Source organism: Cetorhinus maximus, chromosome 17, assembly GCF_964194155.1.
Source record: "Cetorhinus maximus chromosome 17, sCetMax3.hap1.1, whole genome shotgun sequence".
Lineage (NCBI taxonomy): Eukaryota > Metazoa > Chordata > Chondrichthyes > Lamniformes > Cetorhinidae > Cetorhinus > Cetorhinus maximus.
The window spans coordinates 18931523-18954023 of record NC_135895.1 but is presented as its reverse complement, the minus strand read 5'-3'; the positions used below and the strand labels follow the sequence as shown (position 1 = coordinate 18954023).

The 22501-nt window shown below is 40.9% G+C and overlaps 1 protein-coding gene and 1 pseudogene across 2 annotated transcripts in view; both read right to left on the bottom strand.

The window, feature by feature from the left end:
• ccdc18 (coiled-coil domain containing 18) overlaps positions 1–22501 on the bottom strand; it is a 149119-nt gene that overhangs the window by 117059 nt on the left and 9559 nt on the right. For both annotated transcript variants that reach the window (XM_078560795.1, XM_078560794.1), the window contains exons 2-6: positions 19536–19671; positions 15610–15802; positions 14765–14929; positions 5315–5424; positions 3175–3303 (exon numbers count right to left, since the gene is read on the bottom strand). In XM_078560795.1, the coding sequence (XP_078416921.1) occupies positions 3175–3303; positions 5315–5424; positions 14765–14929; positions 15610–15802; positions 19536–19642 (704 nt within the window). In that variant the 5' untranslated portion in view covers positions 19643–19671. The remainder of the gene's footprint in view (positions 1–3174; positions 3304–5314; positions 5425–14764; positions 14930–15609; positions 15803–19535; positions 19672–22501) is intronic.
• On the bottom strand, positions 3733–3899 carry LOC144692727 (small ribosomal subunit protein uS14 pseudogene; annotated as a pseudogene).

Here is a 22501-nt window from a genome sequence, read left to right as displayed (position 1 = left end):
AAAGCAGCAGGAGCCAAGTCCATGGCACCACAGGTGGCTCTGCTGCACAAGAGGGGAGGAAGGAGAGTGGCAGGGCTATAGTGATAGGGGATTCAATAGTAAGGGGAACAGACAGGCGCTTCTGCAGCCACAAAAGAGACTCCAGGATGGTATGTTGCCTTCCTGGTACCAGGGTCAAGGATGCCTCGGAGAGGCTGCAGAGAATTCTAAAGGGGGAGGGTGACCAGCCAGCGGTCGTGGTACATGAGATGAAAAAAAGGGATGAGGTCCTACAAGCTGAATATAGGAAGTTAGGACATAAATTAAAAAGTAGGACCACAAAAGGTAGCAATCTCAGGATTGCTACCAGTGCCACGTGCTAGCGAGAGCAGAAATAACAGGATATATCAGATGAACATGTGGCTGAAGAAATGATGTAGGAGGGAGGGATTTTGATTCCTGGAACACTGGGACTGGTTCTGGGGAAGGTGGGATCATTACAAACAGGACGGGTCGTATCTGGGCAATGTCCTCGGAGGGTGGGGGTGGGGGGGGTTTGCTAGTGTGGTGGAGGGTTTAAACTAGAATGGCAGGGGGATGGGAACCTGAGCAGGGAGAAACAAGGATAGAAACAAAAGACAGGAAAGTAAGATACAAAAGTGGAAGGCAGAAAACAAATGGGGTCATAGTGCAAAATAAAGATAAGATGACTAACAAGGTTAAAAAGACATTGTATCTTACTGCACAGAGCATTTGCTATAAAAAGGTAGATGAATTAACAGCGCAAATAGATATAAACAGTTGCAATTACGGAGACATGGCTACAAGGTGACCAAGGATGGGAACTGAACATCCAGGGGTATTCAATATTTAGGAAGGAGAGACAAATAGGGAAAGGAGGTGGGGTGGCATTGTTAGTAAAGGAGGAAATCAATGCAATAGTGAGGAAGGATATTGGCTCGGAAAATCGCGATGTGGAATCTGTTTAGGTGGAGATAAGAAACACCAAGGGGCAGAAAACATTGGAGGGGGTTGTCTATCGACCCCCAAACAATAATAGAGATGTAAGGGAAGGCATTAAGAAGGAAATTAGAGACACATGCAATAAGGATAATTAATTAACAATCTTGTTGTGCGGGGTCCCTTGAGGAAGAGCAACCATAAAGATGATAGAATTGTTTATTAGGATGGAGTGTGAAGAAGTTGAATCCGAAACTAGGGTCCTGAATCTAAACAAAGGGAACTACGAGGGTATGAGGCACAAGCTGGCAATGATGGATTGGGGAACCGTACTAAAAGGGTTGACAGTGGATGGGCAATGACTAATATTTAAAGAACGTATGCATGAATTACAACAATTATTCATTCCTGTCTGGTGCAAAAATAAAACAGGAAAGGTGGCTCAACCATGGCTTACAAAAGAAATTAGGGATAATATTAGATCCAAAAAGGAGACATATAAAATTGCCGGAATAAGCAGCAAGTCTGAGAATTGGGAGCAGTTTAGAATTCAGCAAAAGTGGACAAAAAGATTAATCAAGAAGGAGAAAATGGAGTATGAGAGTAAACTTGTAAGGAAAATAAAAACTGACTGTAAAAGCTTCTATAAATATGTGAAGAGAAAGCTTAGCAAAGACGAATGTAGCTCACTTACAGTCAGAAATGGGGGAAACTATAATGGGGAACAAAGAAATGGCAGAAAAAATGAACATATTTTGGTTCTGTTTTCACAAAAGAGGACACAAATAATTTCCTAGAAATGTTAGGGAACCAAGGGTCTAGTGAGAGGGAGGAATTGAAAAAAATCAGTGTTAGTAATAAAAAAGGTGCAAAAGAAATTAATGGGGTTAAAGGCTAAAAAATCCCCAGGGCCTGATAATCTACATCCCAGAGTACTAAAGGTGGTGGCCCTGGAAATATTGGATGCATAGGTGGTCATCTTCCAAAATTCTATAGACTCTGGAGCAGTTCCTACAGATTGGAGGGTGGAAAATGTAACCCCACTATTTATAAAAGGAGGAAGAGAAAAAAAACAGAGAATTACAGACCAGTTAGCCTAACATCAGTAGTGGGGAAAATGCTAGAGACTATTGTAAAAGACATGGTAACAGATCACTTGGAAAGCATTAACAGGATTAGACAAAGTCAGCAAGGGTTTATGAAAGGGAAATCATGCTTAACTAATCTACTGGAGTTTTTTGAGGATGTAATTAGTAGAATAGTTAAGGGAGGACCAGTGGATGTGGTGTATTTGGATTTCAGAAGTCCCAGTGAAAGGTAAGAAAATAGGAATGCAGTGGCAATCCGACAGTGATTGCCACTCCTCAGGAGATTTGGCCCATTTTTTAAGCTTTTTATAAACAATCCAAGGTTCCCTATCCAAATGAGGTGTATATTGTGCGACTAGATTTCTGAATTCCAGGTGTCATTACAATCTGCCAATCTTATAGATTTCCAATTAATGTTGTCCAGTCAACTCCCCAAGTAAATGCTGACTAATTGGATGCCCAGGTCTCTTATCCACTCCTCCTGAATTCTGAACTCTTTCCTCCATTTATTAAAAAGTATGTGAAAGATAAGTGGAAAAGCCCCACACTACTTTTCACTTCAAGTGCTCTATGGCTAAAGTAACAAAGTCTCTGGGTCTCCTCTGCCATAAATATCATGCACGGCACTATGCCACATGATTTAGCTAGAAAACATCTGAAAATTTGATTTAGATGAAAAACAACGATTTTTTTTTTAAAAATCTAATTTCTTTAGATGCACCCATTTTCCAAGAAATCACCAGTTCCTTTAAGCTTCACTCATCTCCCATTAATCTCATATACATCCCTCTGAAGTGTCCTCCTTCATTTTCAGGCTTGGATTTTTCTAAATTGTTCCTAAGAAACTGGATTATGCTAATTTTCCACAACAACCAAAGCACCCATCAAAATTCAAATGTCAAAACTTACTCAAAATACGTTTGGCAGTTCCATACCCAGGCATCTGAACTTCCCCATAAATGTAGAAGTCTCTTTGATCTCTTATTCCATGTAAACATAAATTTTAACAACTTCCATATTATACCAATAAAAAATTGGTAGCATGAACCAGCTTCTCCATTTGTCAAATTTCAATGAACGCCCGGAAGGATCTCACCAAAACAAATGTTATTCTGACCAGGAGACATATTTCACAGTTGAATATTACCTCTTTCCTCGTCTACTTTGTTCATAAAGCTCATTCTTCACTCTTTTGCGCTCATCAGACAACTTTTCCAGGAGCTTGTCCTTCTCAGCTACCATCCATTGACTTTCCTCCAATTTTTCTTCTGCAACTCTTAGTAAGAAACAAAACAATACCAGAACCATTATTGTGTAAAATACCAATGAGAAGTTGCTAATTCCATGGCAAAACACACATGTTTACAACAGATATAATTGATTTTAAACTACCAAAATACACTCCCTTGTTAAACTTCATACAGCTAGCTGGTGAAGGAGACAACCCGAAATCAATCATTACTCAGTTTTAGATTTATTCACTAAGTGAGACATTACAAATGTATAGCTCCTAACTCTACAGCTCACCACAAGTGTCAGTAAGTATCTCTTTTTTTTTTGAGCACTAATGACAATTTAATTTTATTTACAAAAATGGAGCATCACAAGTTTGTTTCTTGCAGGTGAAGGCAGTAGAAAGTTGTTCAACACATGCTGCATTTCTATTTCACATTACATTAGAATGCACTCTTGCTCCTTTTGTAATTCAGTCCAGCTTGAAGAAGCTGATGTCTTTAGCGTATTGTCTGAAGCACTGGCTGCACATGTTGAGGCCATATTTCTGGATCAGGCCATGTTCGCACAGATTCGGCATGAGCAGGAGCCCTGGCCGAATTTCCTGGGGTGGGACCAGTAAAGCTGCTGATGACCCATGGCTGTAGACACATATGTGCACAAGTAATTATCCCATTAGTGTCCCCCCACCCGCCCCACAACCTGTGTACACTTAACCATAATTTATACAATTAACACCACACAATATGGACGGAATAAAATTGATCTTTCAAAAATTAAAATTAGATTAGGGCAGTCAATTTTTGGAAATTAATTTTTGAATCACTTCGCTTAAAGAAAGAACGAACTTTCACTGCACTTGGGCAGGACAAACAAGGCACAGGAATAGACGATGAATGGTAGGACCCTGGGAAGTACCGAGGATCAGAGGGACCTTGGTGCGCATGTCCACAGTCCCTTAAGGTAGCAGGACAGGTAGGTAAGGTAGTTAAGAAGGCATATGGGATACTTGCCTTTATTAGCCGAGGCATAGAATATAAGAACAGGGAGGTTATGCTGGAACTGTATAAAACACTGGTTAGGCCACAGCTAGAGAATTGTGCGGAAGGATGTGATTGCACTAGAGAGTGCAGAGGAGATTTACCAGGATGTTGCCTGGCTGGAGAGTTTTAGTTATGAGGTGAGATTGAATAGACTGGGGTTATTTTCCCTGGAACAGAGGAGATTGCGGGGGGACATGATTGAGGTATATAAAATTATGAGGGGCATAGATAGGGTAGACAGGAAGGAACTTTTCCCCTTGGCAGAGGGATCAATAACTAGGGGGCATAGATTTAAAGTAAGGGGCAGGAAGCTTAGATGGGACATGAGGAAGAATTTTTTCACCCAGAGGGTGGTGGGAATCTGGAACTCACTGCCTGAAAGGGTGGTAGAGGCAGAAACCCTGGTAATATTTAAGAAGTATTTGGATGTGCACTTGCAATGCTATGGTATACAAGGCTATGGGCCTAGTGCTGGAAATGGGACTAGTATAGTCAGGTACTTGTTTGACTGATGTAGACTCGATGGGCCGAAGGGCCTTTTTCTGTGCTGTAGATCTCTATGACTCTATTTATGTGGTGCCTCACCACATCCTCTGGGTTTCATCAGATGCTTCACAATCAATGATAACTTTTGAAAACAGCCTATATGCACATTGCAAAGTCTCAAATTGTAAATGAGATGAATGACCAGTTCAATCAGTTGTTGGTGCAGAAAAGAATGTTGGCCAGGATACCAGGAGAACCTTGTCCTCCACTTTAACTAGTGCAAGGTTGTCATTCATGTTCATTTAATATCTCATCTGAAAGTCTGCACCTCCAACAATGCAAGGATCTCTCACTATTATGTACTTGAGCTGTGAACCTCTAACCTTTGACTTAGGCGAGAGTGCTACTCCATAATACAGATATACTCCTGTAGAGCAATCAGCACTGCTATAACTGAGAGAATATTGAAAGCAAAACCAAAACTTGTAAAATCTAAAAAAACTGCACCACTACTATGCAAATTACCTGAGTGCTTTCTCTTGAGCCTCTACTTCTGCTTCTAAACCCAAGATATCTTCATTTAGCTGAGAAATATGATGTGCCTTTTCATTAATAGATGGTTCAAGGTGACAAAACTGCAAGTAAAAGATTTTTAAAAATCAATTTTTGGCGTTGATCTTTGGCACAGATTAAAACTAGTAAATGAATTGAACACTACCACCCCTCCTCTGGAAAATATTTTCACCTGCCTCAATGAGTGCTCTTTTCCCAAATAATATGGGTCCAGCAGGTTGTCCAAGAAAACATTGTTCCCATTTACATACATCAAGACAAATACACCAGTGTAAACTTCCTAAATTCCTGTGTTTTCAAAGTTTACATTGGAAAGCATATTAAACTGGTTTAGTCCTTGGTCAAGGAGCAATGTTCATGACCAGCTGAAGATGCAGGGCCTTTGAACAAAAAAAAAGCTATATCACAAGAATAGGGTATTTTCAGCACAGGTTATCTTAAGGTGAACTAAAATGTACAACAGCTGTCAGTCATAACAATTTAAAGTGGTCCCTAGGGATAGTTAGCCAACTTGTACCAATATGCTGCAAAATTATGGTTAAGTGTACACAGTAGTAGAAATTGCAGTGAAACCAATTAGATTTGAATGTTATCAAGCACTTCTTAAATGATACTTACAATTCAGCTCTTCAAGTTAATGCCACCACAAGTAGTCTATCTCAATGGTTTAGAGCATGGGGGAGGTTAGTGCTGGAGGTTTGGCGGCGGGTAGGTGGGCCCGACACGCCAGGGAGGAGGGCCCATGACCCAGAGAGGGGCAAGGGCAAGGGGTGGGGTGCACCACAAGAGAGAGGGGAGTGTAGGGGTGAGCCGCACGCACCAGAGAGGGGCGAGGGCCCACTGGCAGCATATGGAGCGCACCAGGGGAAAGATGATAAAAGAGAGAATACAGCTGCTGTGAAGAGCAGGAAACGACTGTTTGTGTCACCTACCAAGCAGGAGATGATGGCAAGAGCTGGCCCTCTGTTCGAAAAGGTGATGGAACTGACGGAACGTTTGAAGATTTAAGGAACAAGGAGTCACTGAGGTGGACCATGCTGGTGGAATTTGGTTTACTCAGGTCAAGTGGGACAATTTTTGAAGGGCACCGAAAAACTCAACCTGGCGTACCAGGTGAAGTGAGCCTGCTGCAAAGCTAGGAGTACCCTTGGGAGTGAATCTTGTTATGTAATGTATCTGCCAGAAGTATGGTGCACATCCAAAGTTGCAAGACATCTCTCAAATGCGTTAGTTAAGACATACCCCAATTACATTAGTTAACGTGAAAGTGCCTTTTCATTAGTTCAATGTATTAGTTGTCTGTTAACTATTGTTTAAGTTCAATTTAGTATGTTTGTTTTAGTAAAAGTCTTGAGGTCTTGTCCTTTGGTTTCTTTCTGTCGATCGCTGGGAAAAATTTTTTAAAGTTATCGGTCTCTACAGGGATCGTAACGCTACTAAATATTTTACAAAGTTCGAGAGGACAGAGCAAAAATTTTTATACACCTAGAAGCACACTTCATTTGTAATCCTAGTGACAACACAAACTCACTTACTCACATAAAAGATATGTGCACTTTCAGGATCCTAAGCATGTTAGCGAAAGCTGACTTCCTTTTCAGAAAATTCAGTTGAAGAGTATAATTTACTCTTCTTCCCAATATCAGTGTGTGCTTTAAAAGGACCATCAAGCTTTTTCCACATTGCAGTGTCCAATACAATGTAGAGGATAAGGGTCAGTGGATAAAGAAGGAAAGAAATCAGCTACATATAAAACAGCAGCCCTGAAAGTCTTGAAGATCCATGAGCAGACCAATGAACCAAGTCCCAGGTCTGCAGAAACTTGGAACTCAACTCATATTGGGCTTTGCATAAAGAGTGTATCAGGCATACAAATTTATTCATATATTTGTTTTCTTTGCAAACACCAAAAGAGAACTAGGTGGTCAGCAATAGGACACTTTTAAATGTACAAATGTTCAATCATAGAATTATACAGCACAGAATGAGGCCACTCCATCCATCATGCTCATGCCAGCTCTCTGGAGGAGATATTCAATTAACCCCACTGCCTGCTCTTCATCCCCTGCAATTTATGTTGCCTTCAATTATTTATACAATTCCTATTGAATCTGTACCCACTATCCTTTCAAATAGTGCATTCCAGATCATCATAACTCACTGCATAAAAAATATTCTCCTTATCCACCCTCTGAGACTTTTACAACGGGCAAAGTGCTGACCATACTCAACCAGCCTGTGCCTGTAAAATCCAGAAGTGCCCAACATTGGACAATACTTACTGAACATTCCTTATTGTGCTAAGAATTACATTGACAACCAATTTAAGATCGTCAGCATCAGCTTACTTATGCAGGCAAGAAGCTACATATATTCACACAGGGCCCTGTCCTTTGCAAGCAGCAAGAACATGTCCACACATTGTGCTTTTCTCAACTAAACAAAAGCCTGGAGGAACAGCCATTTCCTGGTTCATTCCCCATGTCAATGTCTTGACCAGAGTTGACCTGTCTGGTTTGAATTTAAACAAAAGCTTAGCAGTTAACTGTTCCCTGGTGCATTCTCCATGGCAATGTCTCTACTAATCAGAGTCTACTTCTCAACCAATCAGCATTCTCTTCTCATGCAGCATAAATTGTTGTCGTCTTTGAGATTTTGTATTCCTGCGAATCTGTATTGATGAGTATAAGACAAAAAGCTTCAATAGCATGTTTCTTTTTTCAGCAATACTCTGTACTGCTAAATAACCCTTTAAATTTGTATCACCTAGTTGATATTGCCTCTCATTCCTCCTACCAAATGTATCACTTCATACTTCTCTGCATTATATTTCATGTGCTTTCCTATTTCACCAGTCTATCTGCGTTCTCCTGAAATCTGTCACTATCCTTCTCACTGTTTACTACATTCCAGAGTTTCATGTCACTTGCAAACTTGGAAATGATGGACTATATACCCAAGTGCTTATGAATCAAAAAGACCTGTGGTCCCAACACTGACCCCTGGGGGACACCTCTGCACACTTTCCCTCCAATCTGAAAAACTGTTTGCCATTATTCTCTACTTTCTGGCTCTTAAACCAATTTCATATCCATGCTGCCACCACCCCTTTAATCCCATGGGCTTTAAATTTTGCTACCTAGTGTATTATGTAGCACTTTACCAAATGCCTTTTGAAATCATGCACACAACATCAACAGCATGGCCTTCATCGACCCTTTCTAAGAGGCTCATACATACGTACAAGGGGTAGACCACTCGGCCCTTGATCCTGCTCCGCCATTCAATAAGATCATGGCTGTTGTGATTTTAGCCTCAACTCCACATTCCTGCCTACCCCCAATAACCTTTTACCCCCTTGCTTATTAAGAATATATTTACCTCTGCCTTAAAAACATTCAAAGATTCTGCCTCCACCACCTTTTGAGGAAGAATGTTCCAAAGACTCTCCATTACTTCATCAAAGAACACTATCAAATTTGTCAGACATGATTTACTTTAAACAAATCTGTGCTGTCATTTATTAACCCATGTTGGCAACAAGTGATAATTAATGTGCTCCAGTATTATTGTCCCTAAAAGTTTTCCCATCACCACAGTAGGCTGATTGGCATGGGTTTATCCCTCTCTCCATTTGTTTGAACAGGGGTGTAACATCTGCATCCCTCCAGTCCTCTAGCATCACTCCCAAATCTAATGAAAATGCCTAGACACTCCACTATTTCCATGCTCACTTCCATCAGCAACCTAGGATTCATTTCATGTGAACCAGGTGATTTTTCTACTTTGAGAACGGTCAATCTAATAGGTACCTCATTTTTTTTAAATCAATTTTTATCCAAATCAATTTCTCTCCCACTTAATCCTTTACTGTGAAATTCTAAACAAAGAATATGCTATCTTTGAAAATGCTACTAGGCATCACACAGACTTAGGTCAATCTGAGTTCTGTAAAAACTCATTAAAATCAAAAGGATATAAAGCATATATACTTGAATTAAAAAATTTAAATTTTCAGAAAATATACTGCAGGAAAATGACAAGTGACCATAATTTTTAATATTGAGGAAGACAGTGAAAATACAAGACAAATAAATTTGCAGAACAGATGTGTAATTTGCAAATGAATTTCAATATGGACAAACATGAGATGATGCATTTCGGTAGGAAGAACAAGGAGACCATATACTCTTGGGTAGATGAGAGTCTAAATGGGGTAAAAGGAGAAAAGGGATCCTGGGGAGCAGATAGACAAATCAAAGTGGTGATGCAAGTTAATAAGGCCATTAAAAAAAACACCGGGGTTCCTTCCTAAAGGGATAGGAGTGAAAAGCACTGGTTTAAGAGTTTAAATTGTAGGCTATCTTGGTTAGACCACATTTGAATACTGCGCACAGTTCTGGTCTCCACATTATAAAAAAGATATACAGGTGCTAGAGGTGAGAAAAGTATTTACGTGGCTGATAGAGTGGTTATATCTAATCAGCAAAGATTTAACAGGCTGCAGCTCTTTTCTTGAGAAAAGGGAAGGCTGAGGGTTGAGCTGATGGAAGTCTTTAAAATTATGAAAAAGGATTGATGGTATACAGGTGTTTCCCCTTGTGGGAGAATCCAAAGCTTTTATTTATTCTTGCATGGGATATGGGCATTGCTAGAAAGGCCAGCATTTGTTATCCATCCCTAATTGCCCTTGAAATGAACATTTCAGAGAGCAGTTAAGAGTCAACCACATTGCTGAGAGTCTGGAGTCACATGTAGACCAGACCAGGTAAGGGCAGCAGATTTCCTTCCCTAAAAAGGGCATTAGTGAACCAGGTGGGTTTTTACAACAATCGATGATAGTTTCATGGTCATCATTACTGAGACTAGCTTTTAATTGCAGATTTAATTAATTGAATTTAAATCCCACCAAGAGTCATAAATATAATTGAATATTGCTGAAAAGAGAGACATATTGCCAAAGCTTTTTGTCTTGCACTCATCAGGACAAATGCAAGAATGCCAAATTTCAAACCATCACAAAAATTTATGCTACAGGACAAAAGGGTGCTGAATGGTTGGCAAGTCAACTCCGATTGGCTGATGTGTTACCATGGAGAAAGCACTAGGGAACTATTGGTTCCGCAAGCTCCCAGTTAATTCAAAAAAAGGCACAAGGCTTGAACATATTCCTTTTGTTTGAAGAGAACAGGCCCCTGCGTGTGAAGGTATGACACATCTAGCAAGTGTAAATGAGCTACGTTACAAGTTCGACTGATTATCTTAAATTGTTTGTTAGAGTAGCTATTAGCACACTCAGGATTATTCAGAAAATGCTGCCAAATTGCGGAATCACATCTAACAGTAGACGTTTTGTTTTGGGTTTTGCAAACGTGGGCTGGTCGTATTCTGATTATTACAAACCACTGGAGAAACATGCTGTTTGATTTGCTCAATCGTTGGGACATATGGCCTATGTAACTGGCACAGGCACCGAAATTGATACATGACATTGCTCAATTGTGTGGTAGGCAGAATGCCTTTTTTGGACTGACGACATTATCCTGTCAGTGGAAAATACCACTCACACAGCCACTGCATCGTAGCAGCATGAAACGGTTTGCTTAAACTGTTGTTCAAATTTTTGAAATACTTTGACTTTCCAAGGTAATTTGAGTTAGACCAGGCATTTTCCAGGTCCAAAAGTGGCGGCCTTTGGCCCATTTGCAAGTTTGCAAGATACAAACAAATAGTGATCTGATCAGCATAGCAATTGTCCTACAGGATAGCTTTGATGTGCTCTATTTCTGCGTCAAGCTTGCAAAATGAGTGAACAGCTAGGGCCCTATTTACAAGATTGCTGATAAGACCAATCTTGTGGCACATGAAGCAATATGAATCCCAACATGTATACTGACCGGTGAAGATAGGCTTGCAGTGGACAGTAGTGGAGAACCCGTTAGCTGATTTCTCAACTAGCACGTTGAGGAAAGGAAGCATTAGAGTGCTCCAGTTCAAAAGGGAATTTGAATTTGGGATGGAGCGTATTAAATTACGTGAGGAAATCCTTACAGGCGGCTGCAGATTCAAAGATCACAAACATATCATCCATGTTTCAGAAATATGCACAGGGTAGGAGGTTAGGACTATTGTTTTCATCTATTTGGGATTACTTGCATTTATATAGCACTTTTCATGACCAGTGGATGTCTCAAAGTACTTTACAGCCAGTGAAATACTTCTGAGGCATTGTCACTTTTGTAATGTAGGAAACACAGCAGCCAATTTGCACACAGCTAACTCCCACAAACAGCAATATTGTAAAAAACACAATCGGTTTGTGATGTTGACTGAGGGATAAATATTGGCAGATGGGGCCATAGTTTAACAAATCTCACCCGAAAGATCACTGTCATCTAAGACAGTGCAACGCTCCTCATTTCTGCATTGGAGTGTCAGCCTCGATTTTTATGCTTAAACTCGAGTGGGACTTGAACCCGGAACCTTGCAACAGAGATGAGAGTGCTACTGTGATGGACTAAGACCTCACACTGTACATTTTTTTTTTATAAAATATACTCTTATACTCATTTCTATTTTTAAATTTTAAAACTGGAACTTAGCTGAACAAGATCCTTAATTGGCTGAACCTACGTCGGTCTGTGACCCCAGAACAAAAGAAGCCACTTTGCAGTTTCAGGGAAACTCACCTCGTTATCTCGGAGAAGCCACTAATGATCATCTGGAGAATGCACAGCCCAACTTTAAAGAGAGCTATACAAAGGCTATTTGCATTTGGTAACCTAGCTTGGCAGCAGGAGACGCAGGGTTGCTAAGGCAAAGGCCCCTCAAATATTCCTTTCAACTCAATAACCGAAACGTTTAGCAGTCTTTGAGACCCAGCCGAATTCCTGACAATGGATACACAGCCCTTGTTGAAGACCTAGTTGAGGGGGTCATGTGACCTAGGCATCTGGCTTGTGGAACAAGTTAATATTGCCTTTCTGGGCCGAATAGCTCAGTCTGCTCATTAACATCTGACTAGCAGCCACAAGAAATGACCTCTACCCAGGTTAAACACCTGGTCCCATCTAGACTGCTTCTGTCAGAACTTCTGTACCATCGCCTACAAGGCTAATTCATCTCTGCGTGCCCATTTCATCTTGTGAAGTCAACACCACCGGAAAAGTGAAATTATACAGCACTGGTTTACAGTCCACCAACCACTGTGAAGGAATACTTCATTGGACTTTGATTCTGGACTCTGAACTCATGTAAACCAATATTTATTTTCTCTGTGGTTTCTGTACTGTGAAACCTATTTTTCTCTACCCCGCTCTTCACTGTCTGAGTGCGGAGGTCTCCTTTCCACATTTTGAGTGTGTGCAAATAAACTAACCCTTTGAGTTTACCCTGAATTTGCTGTGGGGTTATTAATAGAAACTTGGATCGCACAAAAAAACCAAGGGGTTGGGAAAATACGCCAGCACTTATAAAGAGGGAAACAAATCAAAACACCTGTTTACGGACAGGTGGGTGAAAGGGTGGTGATTTGCAGGTGACTACATACTTTTGAAGAGTAGTCACTGTTGTATCACAGGAATTTAAGGGGAAGCTACACAAACACGAAGGAGAAAAGAATTGAAGGTCATGTTAATAAGGTTAGATGGGAGGAGGCTCTTGTGGAGCCTAAGCACTGGCATGGGCCAGTTGGCATGAAGAGCCTATTTCTGTAATACTATTAACAGAAAACCTATGTGAAATACCTAGCACCCTTCAATAATAGTCTCATCTGCATTAACAAAAGTAAATTTGCTCTAACTCTGACAACTATTTTATTCCTAAAGTACATACACAGCAAACTTTCTACCCCAGAATGCTTGAGACCAAGGCGTTCCTGGGTTTTGGAATAATGTTGGAACGTCTAGCCACAAGTCTGTGAACCAGATACAAATAAGTACCTGAGACAAACATTATAAAGCGGTGATAAAAATTGTTTTATTTATCCAAAAACTGTATTTTCTATGTTTCCAAAGTATTGCACCCTTTGACATTAGAAAACACCTGGTTAGTGACTGTGGATCACAGGCACTGGCAACTAGACCAAAATGTGGGGAGTGGGCCTGATTATTGTGTGCGTGCACGCATGTATGGGGAGAGGAGCTGACCACTGTGTGTGGGGAGAGGGCTGATTACTATATATAAACATATGGTTTTTTTAAATTATTTCATGGTATGTAGGAGTCACTGGAAAGGCCTGCATTTGTTGCCCATCCCCAATTACCCTCGAGAAGGTGGTGGTGAGCAGCCTTATCGAACCACCATAATTCATCCGGTGCAGGTGCACCCACAGTGCTGTTAGGATGAGAGTTCCAGGGCAACAGTCAAGGAACGCTGATATAGTTCCAAGTTAGGATGACGCGTGGCTTGGAGGGTAACTTGCAGGTGATGGTATTCCGATGCGTTTGCTGCCCTTGTCCTTCTAGATGTAGATGTCGCGGGTTTGGAAGATGCTGTCAAAGGAGTATTAGCAAGTTGCTGCAGTGCATCTTATGGATGGTGCAGAGTGTGCATCAGAGGGAGTGAACGTTGTAGATGGCATGCCAATCATACGGGTTGCTTTGTCCTGGATGGTGTTGAGCTTCAAGTGTTGTTGGAGCCACATTCATCCAGTCAAGTGGGGAATATTCCATCATATTCCTTACCTATATCTTGTAAATGGTGGACAGGCTTTGGGGAGAGGAGAGTTAGCTGAATCAGAATACCCATCCTCTGACCAGCTCTTACAGCACAGTTTGTATCTGGCCAGTCCAGTTCAAGTTTCTGGTCAGTGCATGCGTGTGGGGTGAGAAAGAGCAGCTAATTATTGAGAAACATATCTCTGCCCATCCTGGAAACCTCCTTGAAACATACCTCTTTGATTGCATCCTCTTCTATCTTCTCTCATCCTCCTGTTTGGATCCATTAGAGGCACTTGTACTTGACAAGGGCCATTAAAAGTAATGCCTGGAAAAGCTCCGAAGATTTTATCGTACATTTAATGCCATTAACAATGTGGCCAGACCTGGAGTTGCACATGTGCTCAAAGAAATTCCAGACAACTGGTGTTTCCAGATTTCGAAGTTTCAGATTAGAAAGGTTACAGAGTACAAGGTGGTCAACTGATGTGCATAAATTACAGGATTATTTCAAGCATAATTCATTATTCCATTTCCATATATTACTGCTCACTTGCGTCCCCCACCAACCCCCCGCTCCATCATGCCATCAACTGCAGTGTCTATAGTGCAATCTTCAGGGTTGCTGTATAAATAAAGGTTTTTGAGATTGTCTGAATATGAACCCAGTTGTTATGCATATATATATATATATATATATATATATATATATATACACACACACACACACATTTGGAATACTCACTTTAACTTTTGACTGAGTCAACTCCACTTGTATACTTTCAATCTCACGCACTAAACTGTGATTCTGGGAAACCAAACGAGCATTGTCCTCTCGAAGTGTACTGAGCTTTTTCCATAGTTGTTCATTTTCCTGCTCAACAGCAGATGTAGCTGGCAACTGGGGTGTCTAAAAGCACAAATGTTGTGTGTTGAAATGTGGCATTATTCACAATTTTCCACCCGCACCCTCCTGAAGACAATCACTTTTGATGGAATAAGAGTTCTCCAGTATCTCACCCAACTTGCCATGTATCACGCTTAAAACCAAACAGCAAGTATTGGAAAAATAATCAGCAATGAAACATATTTCTATATTTGTTGGTTTACCATATCATTATTCTTATTGTTTTGCCCTGAATAAACACTTTAATATCTCAACAGCATCCCATCAAATATCTGATATATCTGTCCTAACTTTTGAAAGAGAATATGCGCCAGTTTTACAGAAAATGTTTGAAAACCACTGAATTACAGCACTCCTACTGTCATCCTAACCAAAATCATCTAAGTTATTACAGGCTCAAAGAGGTCTGCAACTCCTTGACTGTATGACTCAGTGTCAAACCATTCCAAATCTTAAAAGACATCAGAGCACTGCATAAAAGTAATGTAGAAGGAAGAATTTCCTGGCGTCTCATGTTGAAGGGACAGTTATATATTTAACTTCAAATAGCAGCTGGCAGCAACCACAGGGAGAACTCCAGAGCTCATAATAGCTGCACAAATAAATAACACACTGACAGTTACTGTTGCCAATTGAAGATTATCCAAGACATAAACACACTAATCAGAAGCTAAAACATTTACCCTGCCTCCAAAACTGCTGGTTGGACTTATGTTGCTGAAAACACTTTTTTGAGGTGGTATTCTTTCAGCTGTTGCCAAATGACGATTGCTCATCGCAGGAACTACTGGATCAGGTTGAAAGAGGTCTTCCGTGGTCAAAGCGGGGAAATAACCTTGCTGAGAAGAGTCATCAGACTGGTCACTTAAACGAGCACTGAGAGAAAAATGAAAACCATTCTAAGTTTAATTATACGTCCAGGCTTGGAATAAAACTTATATTTATAAAGCACTGAAATGCACAAGGGTATTTTCACTTTAATACTGTATTATAAGACATTTTCACACCTACTCTAATGTTATTGCTAGGTAGTACAGTAAAATAAACTGATACTATACCAAAGTCCTTCACAAGAGAAAGGTTAGGAAGACGGTGAAGGCAATATACCAACATGGGAATTCTGTGACTCAAGTATGGTGGTGGAATGTCAGAAAACTGTGTTATAGAAGGTAGAGCAAGAAGTGGGAAAGGAGGATCATGCAGTACACCAGATTTGAAATAGAAGGTACAGGCAGGGTTATAAAACTCCAGCATGAGCAAGATTAAGGAGAAATGTGGCATCAGGGCAGTAGTATAAAGGGTTAACAGAATGGATATGCTAATCTATAAGGTACATGATGATGGAACACCGACATCGGGTAGTCATGTGCTAGGTACTCTAGGCAGCAGACAGGTAGCTCTGAGGGGAGATGTGCGTTCCCTGTAACCCACTTGTATGTACTGTAAATATAGTGCGAATAAACTAGTTTTTAAGTAAATATCCTGAAATGCCTTCAACTCTTCCTTATTAGAATCCTGGCTTAGCAAATTTTACAACAAGGTCGACCTGAAGATGACAATAAGGAGTTTGAAACTGATCAACTAAAGGACGGAAGCCAATGAAACTTAAGTGGTGACAGGTGAGGAGGGTAGAATGAAAACAGAGTTTTTGATGAGTTATACTTTACTGTTCTTCTAGCCTCAGCATGTGTGTGCTTGGTCCAGTTGAGTTTCAAGTCAATGGTAACCCTAGGATGTTGATGGCAGGGGACTCAGCAATGGTAATGACATCGAACTTCAAGGGGAGATGGTTAGGTTCTCTCTTTGGAGATGATCATATCCTAGCACTTGGGTGGCATGAATGTTACTTGCCGCTTATGAGTCCAAGCCTAAAACATTGTCCAGGTCTTGCTAAAAGTGGGCACAGGCTGCTTCATTGTCTGAAAGTTGTGAATGGAAATGAACACTGTGCAGTCATCAGCGATCATCCCCACTTCAACCATATGATGGAAGGAAGGCCATTGAAGAAGATGGTTGGGCCTAGGACCTCCTGCTGTGATGCCCTGGAGTTGAGATGATTGGCCTTCAATCACAACCATCTTTCTTTGTGCTCGGTATGACTCCAGCCAATGAAAACCTTTCCTCGATTCCCATTGACTTCAATTTTGCTAGGTTTCTTGATGCCATGCATGGTCAAATGCTGCCTTGGTGTCAAGGGGAGCCACTCTTACCTCACTTCTGGAATTCAGTTCTTTTGTCCATGTTTGGACTAAGGCTGTAATGAAGTCAGAAGGCAAGTGGGCCCTGGCAGAATTGATCACTGGTGAGCAGTTTATTGCTAAGTAGGTGCTGCTTGACGACACCTTCCATCCCTTTGCTGATGATCGAGTAGACCGATAGGGAAGTAATTGGCCCAACTGGTTTTGTCCCTTTGGTGGATAGTGGTATGTCCTGTCAGGTAGATGCCAGCGCTGTAGCTGTACTAGAACAGCTTAGCTAGGGGCACAGCTAGTTCTGGAGCACTAGTCTTCAGTGGGGTTCAAGAACATGGACCAAGCTTTTGATGTATCCAGTGTACTTAAACACTTCTTGATATCAGGTGGAATGAAAATTCACTTGTGACCTCAGGAAGAAGCAGATATGGGAGCATCCACTTTTAGCCCTCTTCAGCCAAAAATGCCAAATATTTCATCCTTGTCATAGTCAGATAATCATTACAGCAGATAAAAAAGCCAATCAGTCCCATTCACCTGCTCTACTCCCATAGTCCTGCAAGCTTATTTCCTTCAAGTGGCCATCTAATTTCCTTTTGAAATAATTGACTGCCTCAGCTTCCACCACACTCGTAAGTAGCAAGTGCCAGGCCACTACCATTCGCTGCCTAAAAAAAGCTCTTCCTCACATACTCCCTGCACCCACTCTGACGTCCTCTACCCTCGCACCAGGGAGATAGCACACAAGTGGGTCACACAATGACAGTTACAGAAAAATCTATCAGTCCCCCTAGCTATGGAATCTCCTATAACAACTGAATTTCTACCCTTTGTTGTTCCATCCAGGGAAGTCCCTTACCCATTGGTGCCACAATCTGGACTGCGCTCCTTCAAGGGGTCTTCACTGCCAGTTGCCTCAAATGCAGAGGACTGATTTGAGAGTGACACACACCCGAAGATTCCTGCACTTTCTGCCTCTTCCTACCCTTGCAGATGGCCACCCATCTACTATCTTGGAATTCTTACTACGGATGGGGTGGCACCTCCTGGAACATATGGTCCACGAAATTCTCAGCATCCCTGTTGCTCCGTGGTGACTCCAGCTGCCCCTTAAGCTCCAAAACCCTATGCTTTTTGTCTTTTGCATTCACATGCTCAGTTCCTTGAGGGTGAAGAGGTTCATTAGTTACTGACTGTCCACTACCATTCATGATTGGATGTGGCAGTACCACAGAGCTTTGATTGGATATGTTGGTTGTGGGACCGCTCCATCTATCGCTAGCGTGCTTCTTCAGCTGTGTAGCATGCATACATCCCTATGCTGCAACTTCAGGTATACATGGTGCTGCTCCTGGCATGCTCTCCTGAACTCTTCATTGAATCACAGTTGGTCCCCTGGCTTGATGGTAATCGTAGAGTGAGAATATGACAGGTCTTGATGTCACGCATTGTGGGTGAATACAATTCTGCTGCTGCTGATGGCCCATAGCATCTCCATGTATTCCCAGTTTTGAGATGCCAGGTTTGTTAGTGGCTTACTGTGTAGAATTTTTTTTTTTAAAAAACAGGGAGTTAATGCAATAGGTTCATTCAGCCTTGCCACTGCTTAACTACAAAAAAATGTTGGTCCATCTATGGATTGCTGACAGAAATGCAGGCAGACATCATGGTGACATTCTTGGAATCAAGGGTTCCAGCATAATTGTAAAGCTGGAAGATGAAAGTACCTGTGAAAGTTGTCCCTATATTTGCCAAAAATTCTGCCAAGGAGTAATACCTAGATGAAGGGACCAGGAAGGTAAACATGGGCACACCAGAGATGACTATGTGAGCACAGGAGATGTCATTGTAGGAGATGTGCTGGCAAAGTTGTGACTTGCACATTGCTTCCTCGTGGGTTGCAGTTCATCGGTGGCAGAGGATGGCCTGGTCAACCATCTCAAACCTATCAAGGAGCACAATAAGGAATGACACATTACAGTTGCACAGAAAGTCACATGGCTTTGATTAGAAGATATTATGAAACTGAGCTTCTCTGTCTTATGGAGAAAGGCACTTATGATTTTGTAAAATAATCTGATTACACCAAGTTCAGGTGCCCAGTGCAAGTATGATTGAAGGCATTCAAGTGGACTTTAATCAATTAGGCTGGGCTTTAATAACTTATGTAAATGGACCAAGAATTAACAAATGGAATTTAATGTAGAAGGATGTTAAGAGATGTTTTCTTAAGCTCAGTAGCATCAGTCACTCCTCCAACTACATCCATGTGCTGGAGTTGAGAGTTGATTCTCACTGTCCAATACCTACTTATATGAATTCACTAGAAGGCTCACTTCAAAAATTCCTGCTTTTGTGCTGTAGCTATCTGATTCTATGATAATTGCAGAGACAACAGTTGTTATTCAAATTCTGACCTGCTAAAGTCTGTCCTTGGGCTTTGTAAACTTCTTTCAGTCTTCATTAGCCTCTTCCTCAAAGTTAACAAATTATCCATCCACTTGTCCTTTTGGTAACAAAGCATCAATGTCCGTCATGAAGATGTTATCCACACTACAAAAGCAAGTATTCAAACTACTTAGAAAATGGCAATTTACAACTGATTTTGTTAATTCACAATGGAGGCATTAATAATTAAATCAGAACAACATCTGGATAGGATATCTATTAACTCCTGATTAAACCAAAATTCAACTGGCAATTTTTTGAAGGATTAAATGGTAGTACCATTATCAACTCAAAACAAAATAATAATAAAAAAAGAGAGAAATAGGTTCCATTTATATAGCACCTTTCATAGCAGGACATTCCAAGGCACTTTACAGTCATCAAATGCAGCAGCCAATTTTTGCACAGCAACATCCCTCAAACAACAATGGAGTGACAAATCAATACATTATGATTACAGTAAATACTTACAGTACTGTTCCCCTAAACATATGCTGTAGTTCTGTACATTTAAATTTATGCTGTTACTGGTCAAATAATAGATTCCTAATGGCACCATGCACTACACAAAAAGCACCAATATACTTCAATATTGTATTAAATAGGCTTCTTGGACAATTCCTTACCTCAAATTGTTCCCACCATAAGCAATGCATATGAAAAATACTTCCCCTTAACAGTTTAAAGTTCAAAATACTCTCTCCAGGCACGAGCCTAGTTTGAAAAGACATTTGTAAATATACACTTTCAGCATTTTCAGTTGAAGTTTCAGATGCATACATAACCATTGAAATTTTTCATTGGCTAAAATGCAGCTACGTTTAATGTTAAAAATGTTAGCATAGTGCTGTGTTCTACTGGCAAGGTTTAGGCAATTTAAAAAATAAATATTCTCTGGGCTTGGGCAGGCCATCCTAAGTTACCCAGAGAAGGTTGCAGTGGGCCACTTTAGAACAACTGAGTGGTTTGCTCCATCATTACAAGGAGACAAAGATGATAAAGATAGTACATTCTCTTCAAAGGATATGAATAAATTCATGGGTTTTTAATGACAATCTGCCAGCTTTCGATCATCATTTTTTCCATTGCTACCTCACAAATGACCATATTTATAGAATTCAAGTTCACTATTTAGAATTTCAACTCATAGCCAACTGGTTACTGGTCTGTTATCACAACCACAATTTTATCACACCCAGAATTATCACAAAATTTGGCACCAAACCACAAAAGGAAATATGATGATAGGTCAAAGAGTTAGGAGCACCTTAAAAAGGAGAGATATGCTGAAGCTGTACAAGAGAATAAAATAAGAGGAACACAGAGTTCCTCCAAAGAGTTATAGGGCTAGAGGAAGTTAGTGGTAGCACCCTCTCCTCCGAATCCGAAGGTTGTGGGTTCAAATCCCACTCGAGCAATTTAGCATATAAATCTAGGCTGACACCTCGCTGCAGTGCTGATTTGTCAGAGGTGTGATTGAACAGAGACCTTGTCTCTCATGAGCATAAAAGATCACATGGCATCCAAGAACATGAGAGTTAATTGGGTAACAAACATCACTTAAAAAAATTCTCTATGAGAATTCCAAAGTTCCAGTTCCGGAGAAGAGTCCTACAGACTTGAAACGTTAACTGTTTCTCTCTCCACAGGTGCTGCCAGGCCTGCTGAGTTTTTCCAGTGCTTTGTTTTTATTTCAGATCTCCAGCATCCACAGTATTTTGCTTTTATTCTCTGCTGTGTTTCTTATATTACAAAAATTACACCTGAAAGGTAGTTAATTGGCTGTAATGCACTTAGGAAGGTCCCATGGTTGTTAAATGTGCTATATAAATGCAAGTCTTTCTTTACAAAGAGAGAGTGGCGTGGCTATGGAGGGATTTGAACACAAAGATGGCATGGTTGCACAACCTCATATCCCTCATCTAGGAAGAGGAGCATATGCCGGGGGGTCTCAGGGACTCCGTGATCATGATTATATTCAAGAAGTTAGATGCGATAATTACAGAGAGATCTCCCTGCTCTCTCCCACAAGAAAGATCATTGTAAGGACTCTCCTCTACTGCCTCTCCCAGTGGCTGAGGAATTCCTTCCAGAGTCACAGTACAGTCTTTGCCCATTGAGAGGCACCGCAAACATTATCTTCACTGTGCAGTAAATTCAAGAAAAGTGCAAGAAACAGCACCAACTGCTGTACACCGCCTTTTTCAACCTCACAAAAGCCTTTGACTCTGTCAACCATGAAAGCATATGGAGTATCCTCCTCAAATTTGGCTGCCCTCAGAAATTTGTCACCATCCTCCACCTCCTCTCCAATGACACGCAAGCCATGATCCTCACCAATGGAACCACCACAAACCATATCTCAGTGAAAACTGAGGTCAAACAAGGCTGTGCCATTGCAACAACTCTCTTCTTCATTCTCCTCCTTGCAATAATGCATCTTACCTCTAGCAAATTTTCCATATGCATGGAGATAACCTACAAAAGACAGGAAAGCATTCAATCCACGCCACCTTCAATCCAAAACCAAAATCACTTCACCCTCATTCATAGAGCTTCAGTATGCAGACGACACTGTGTGCACACTCACTCAGAAACTGAGCTCTAGGTCATTGTCAACTCCTTCCCCAAAGCAAATGAGAAAATCGGCCTTTCACTAAACACATGAAAAACTAAGGTCCTCTTCCAATCAGCTCCCACAGCAAAACACCTCACCCCACACTGCAGATTAAGATCAACGGCAAGATCCTGAAAATTGTGAATCATTTTCCATATCTTGGAAGCCTCCTCTCGATGAAGACAGACATAGATGAGAAATTCATCATTACTTCCAAAGTGCCAGCTCATCCTTCGGCCAACTGAGGAAAGGAGTATCTGAGGAGCAGGATCTCAAACCCCAGACTAAGGTCATGGTTTACCAGGCAGCAGTGACCCT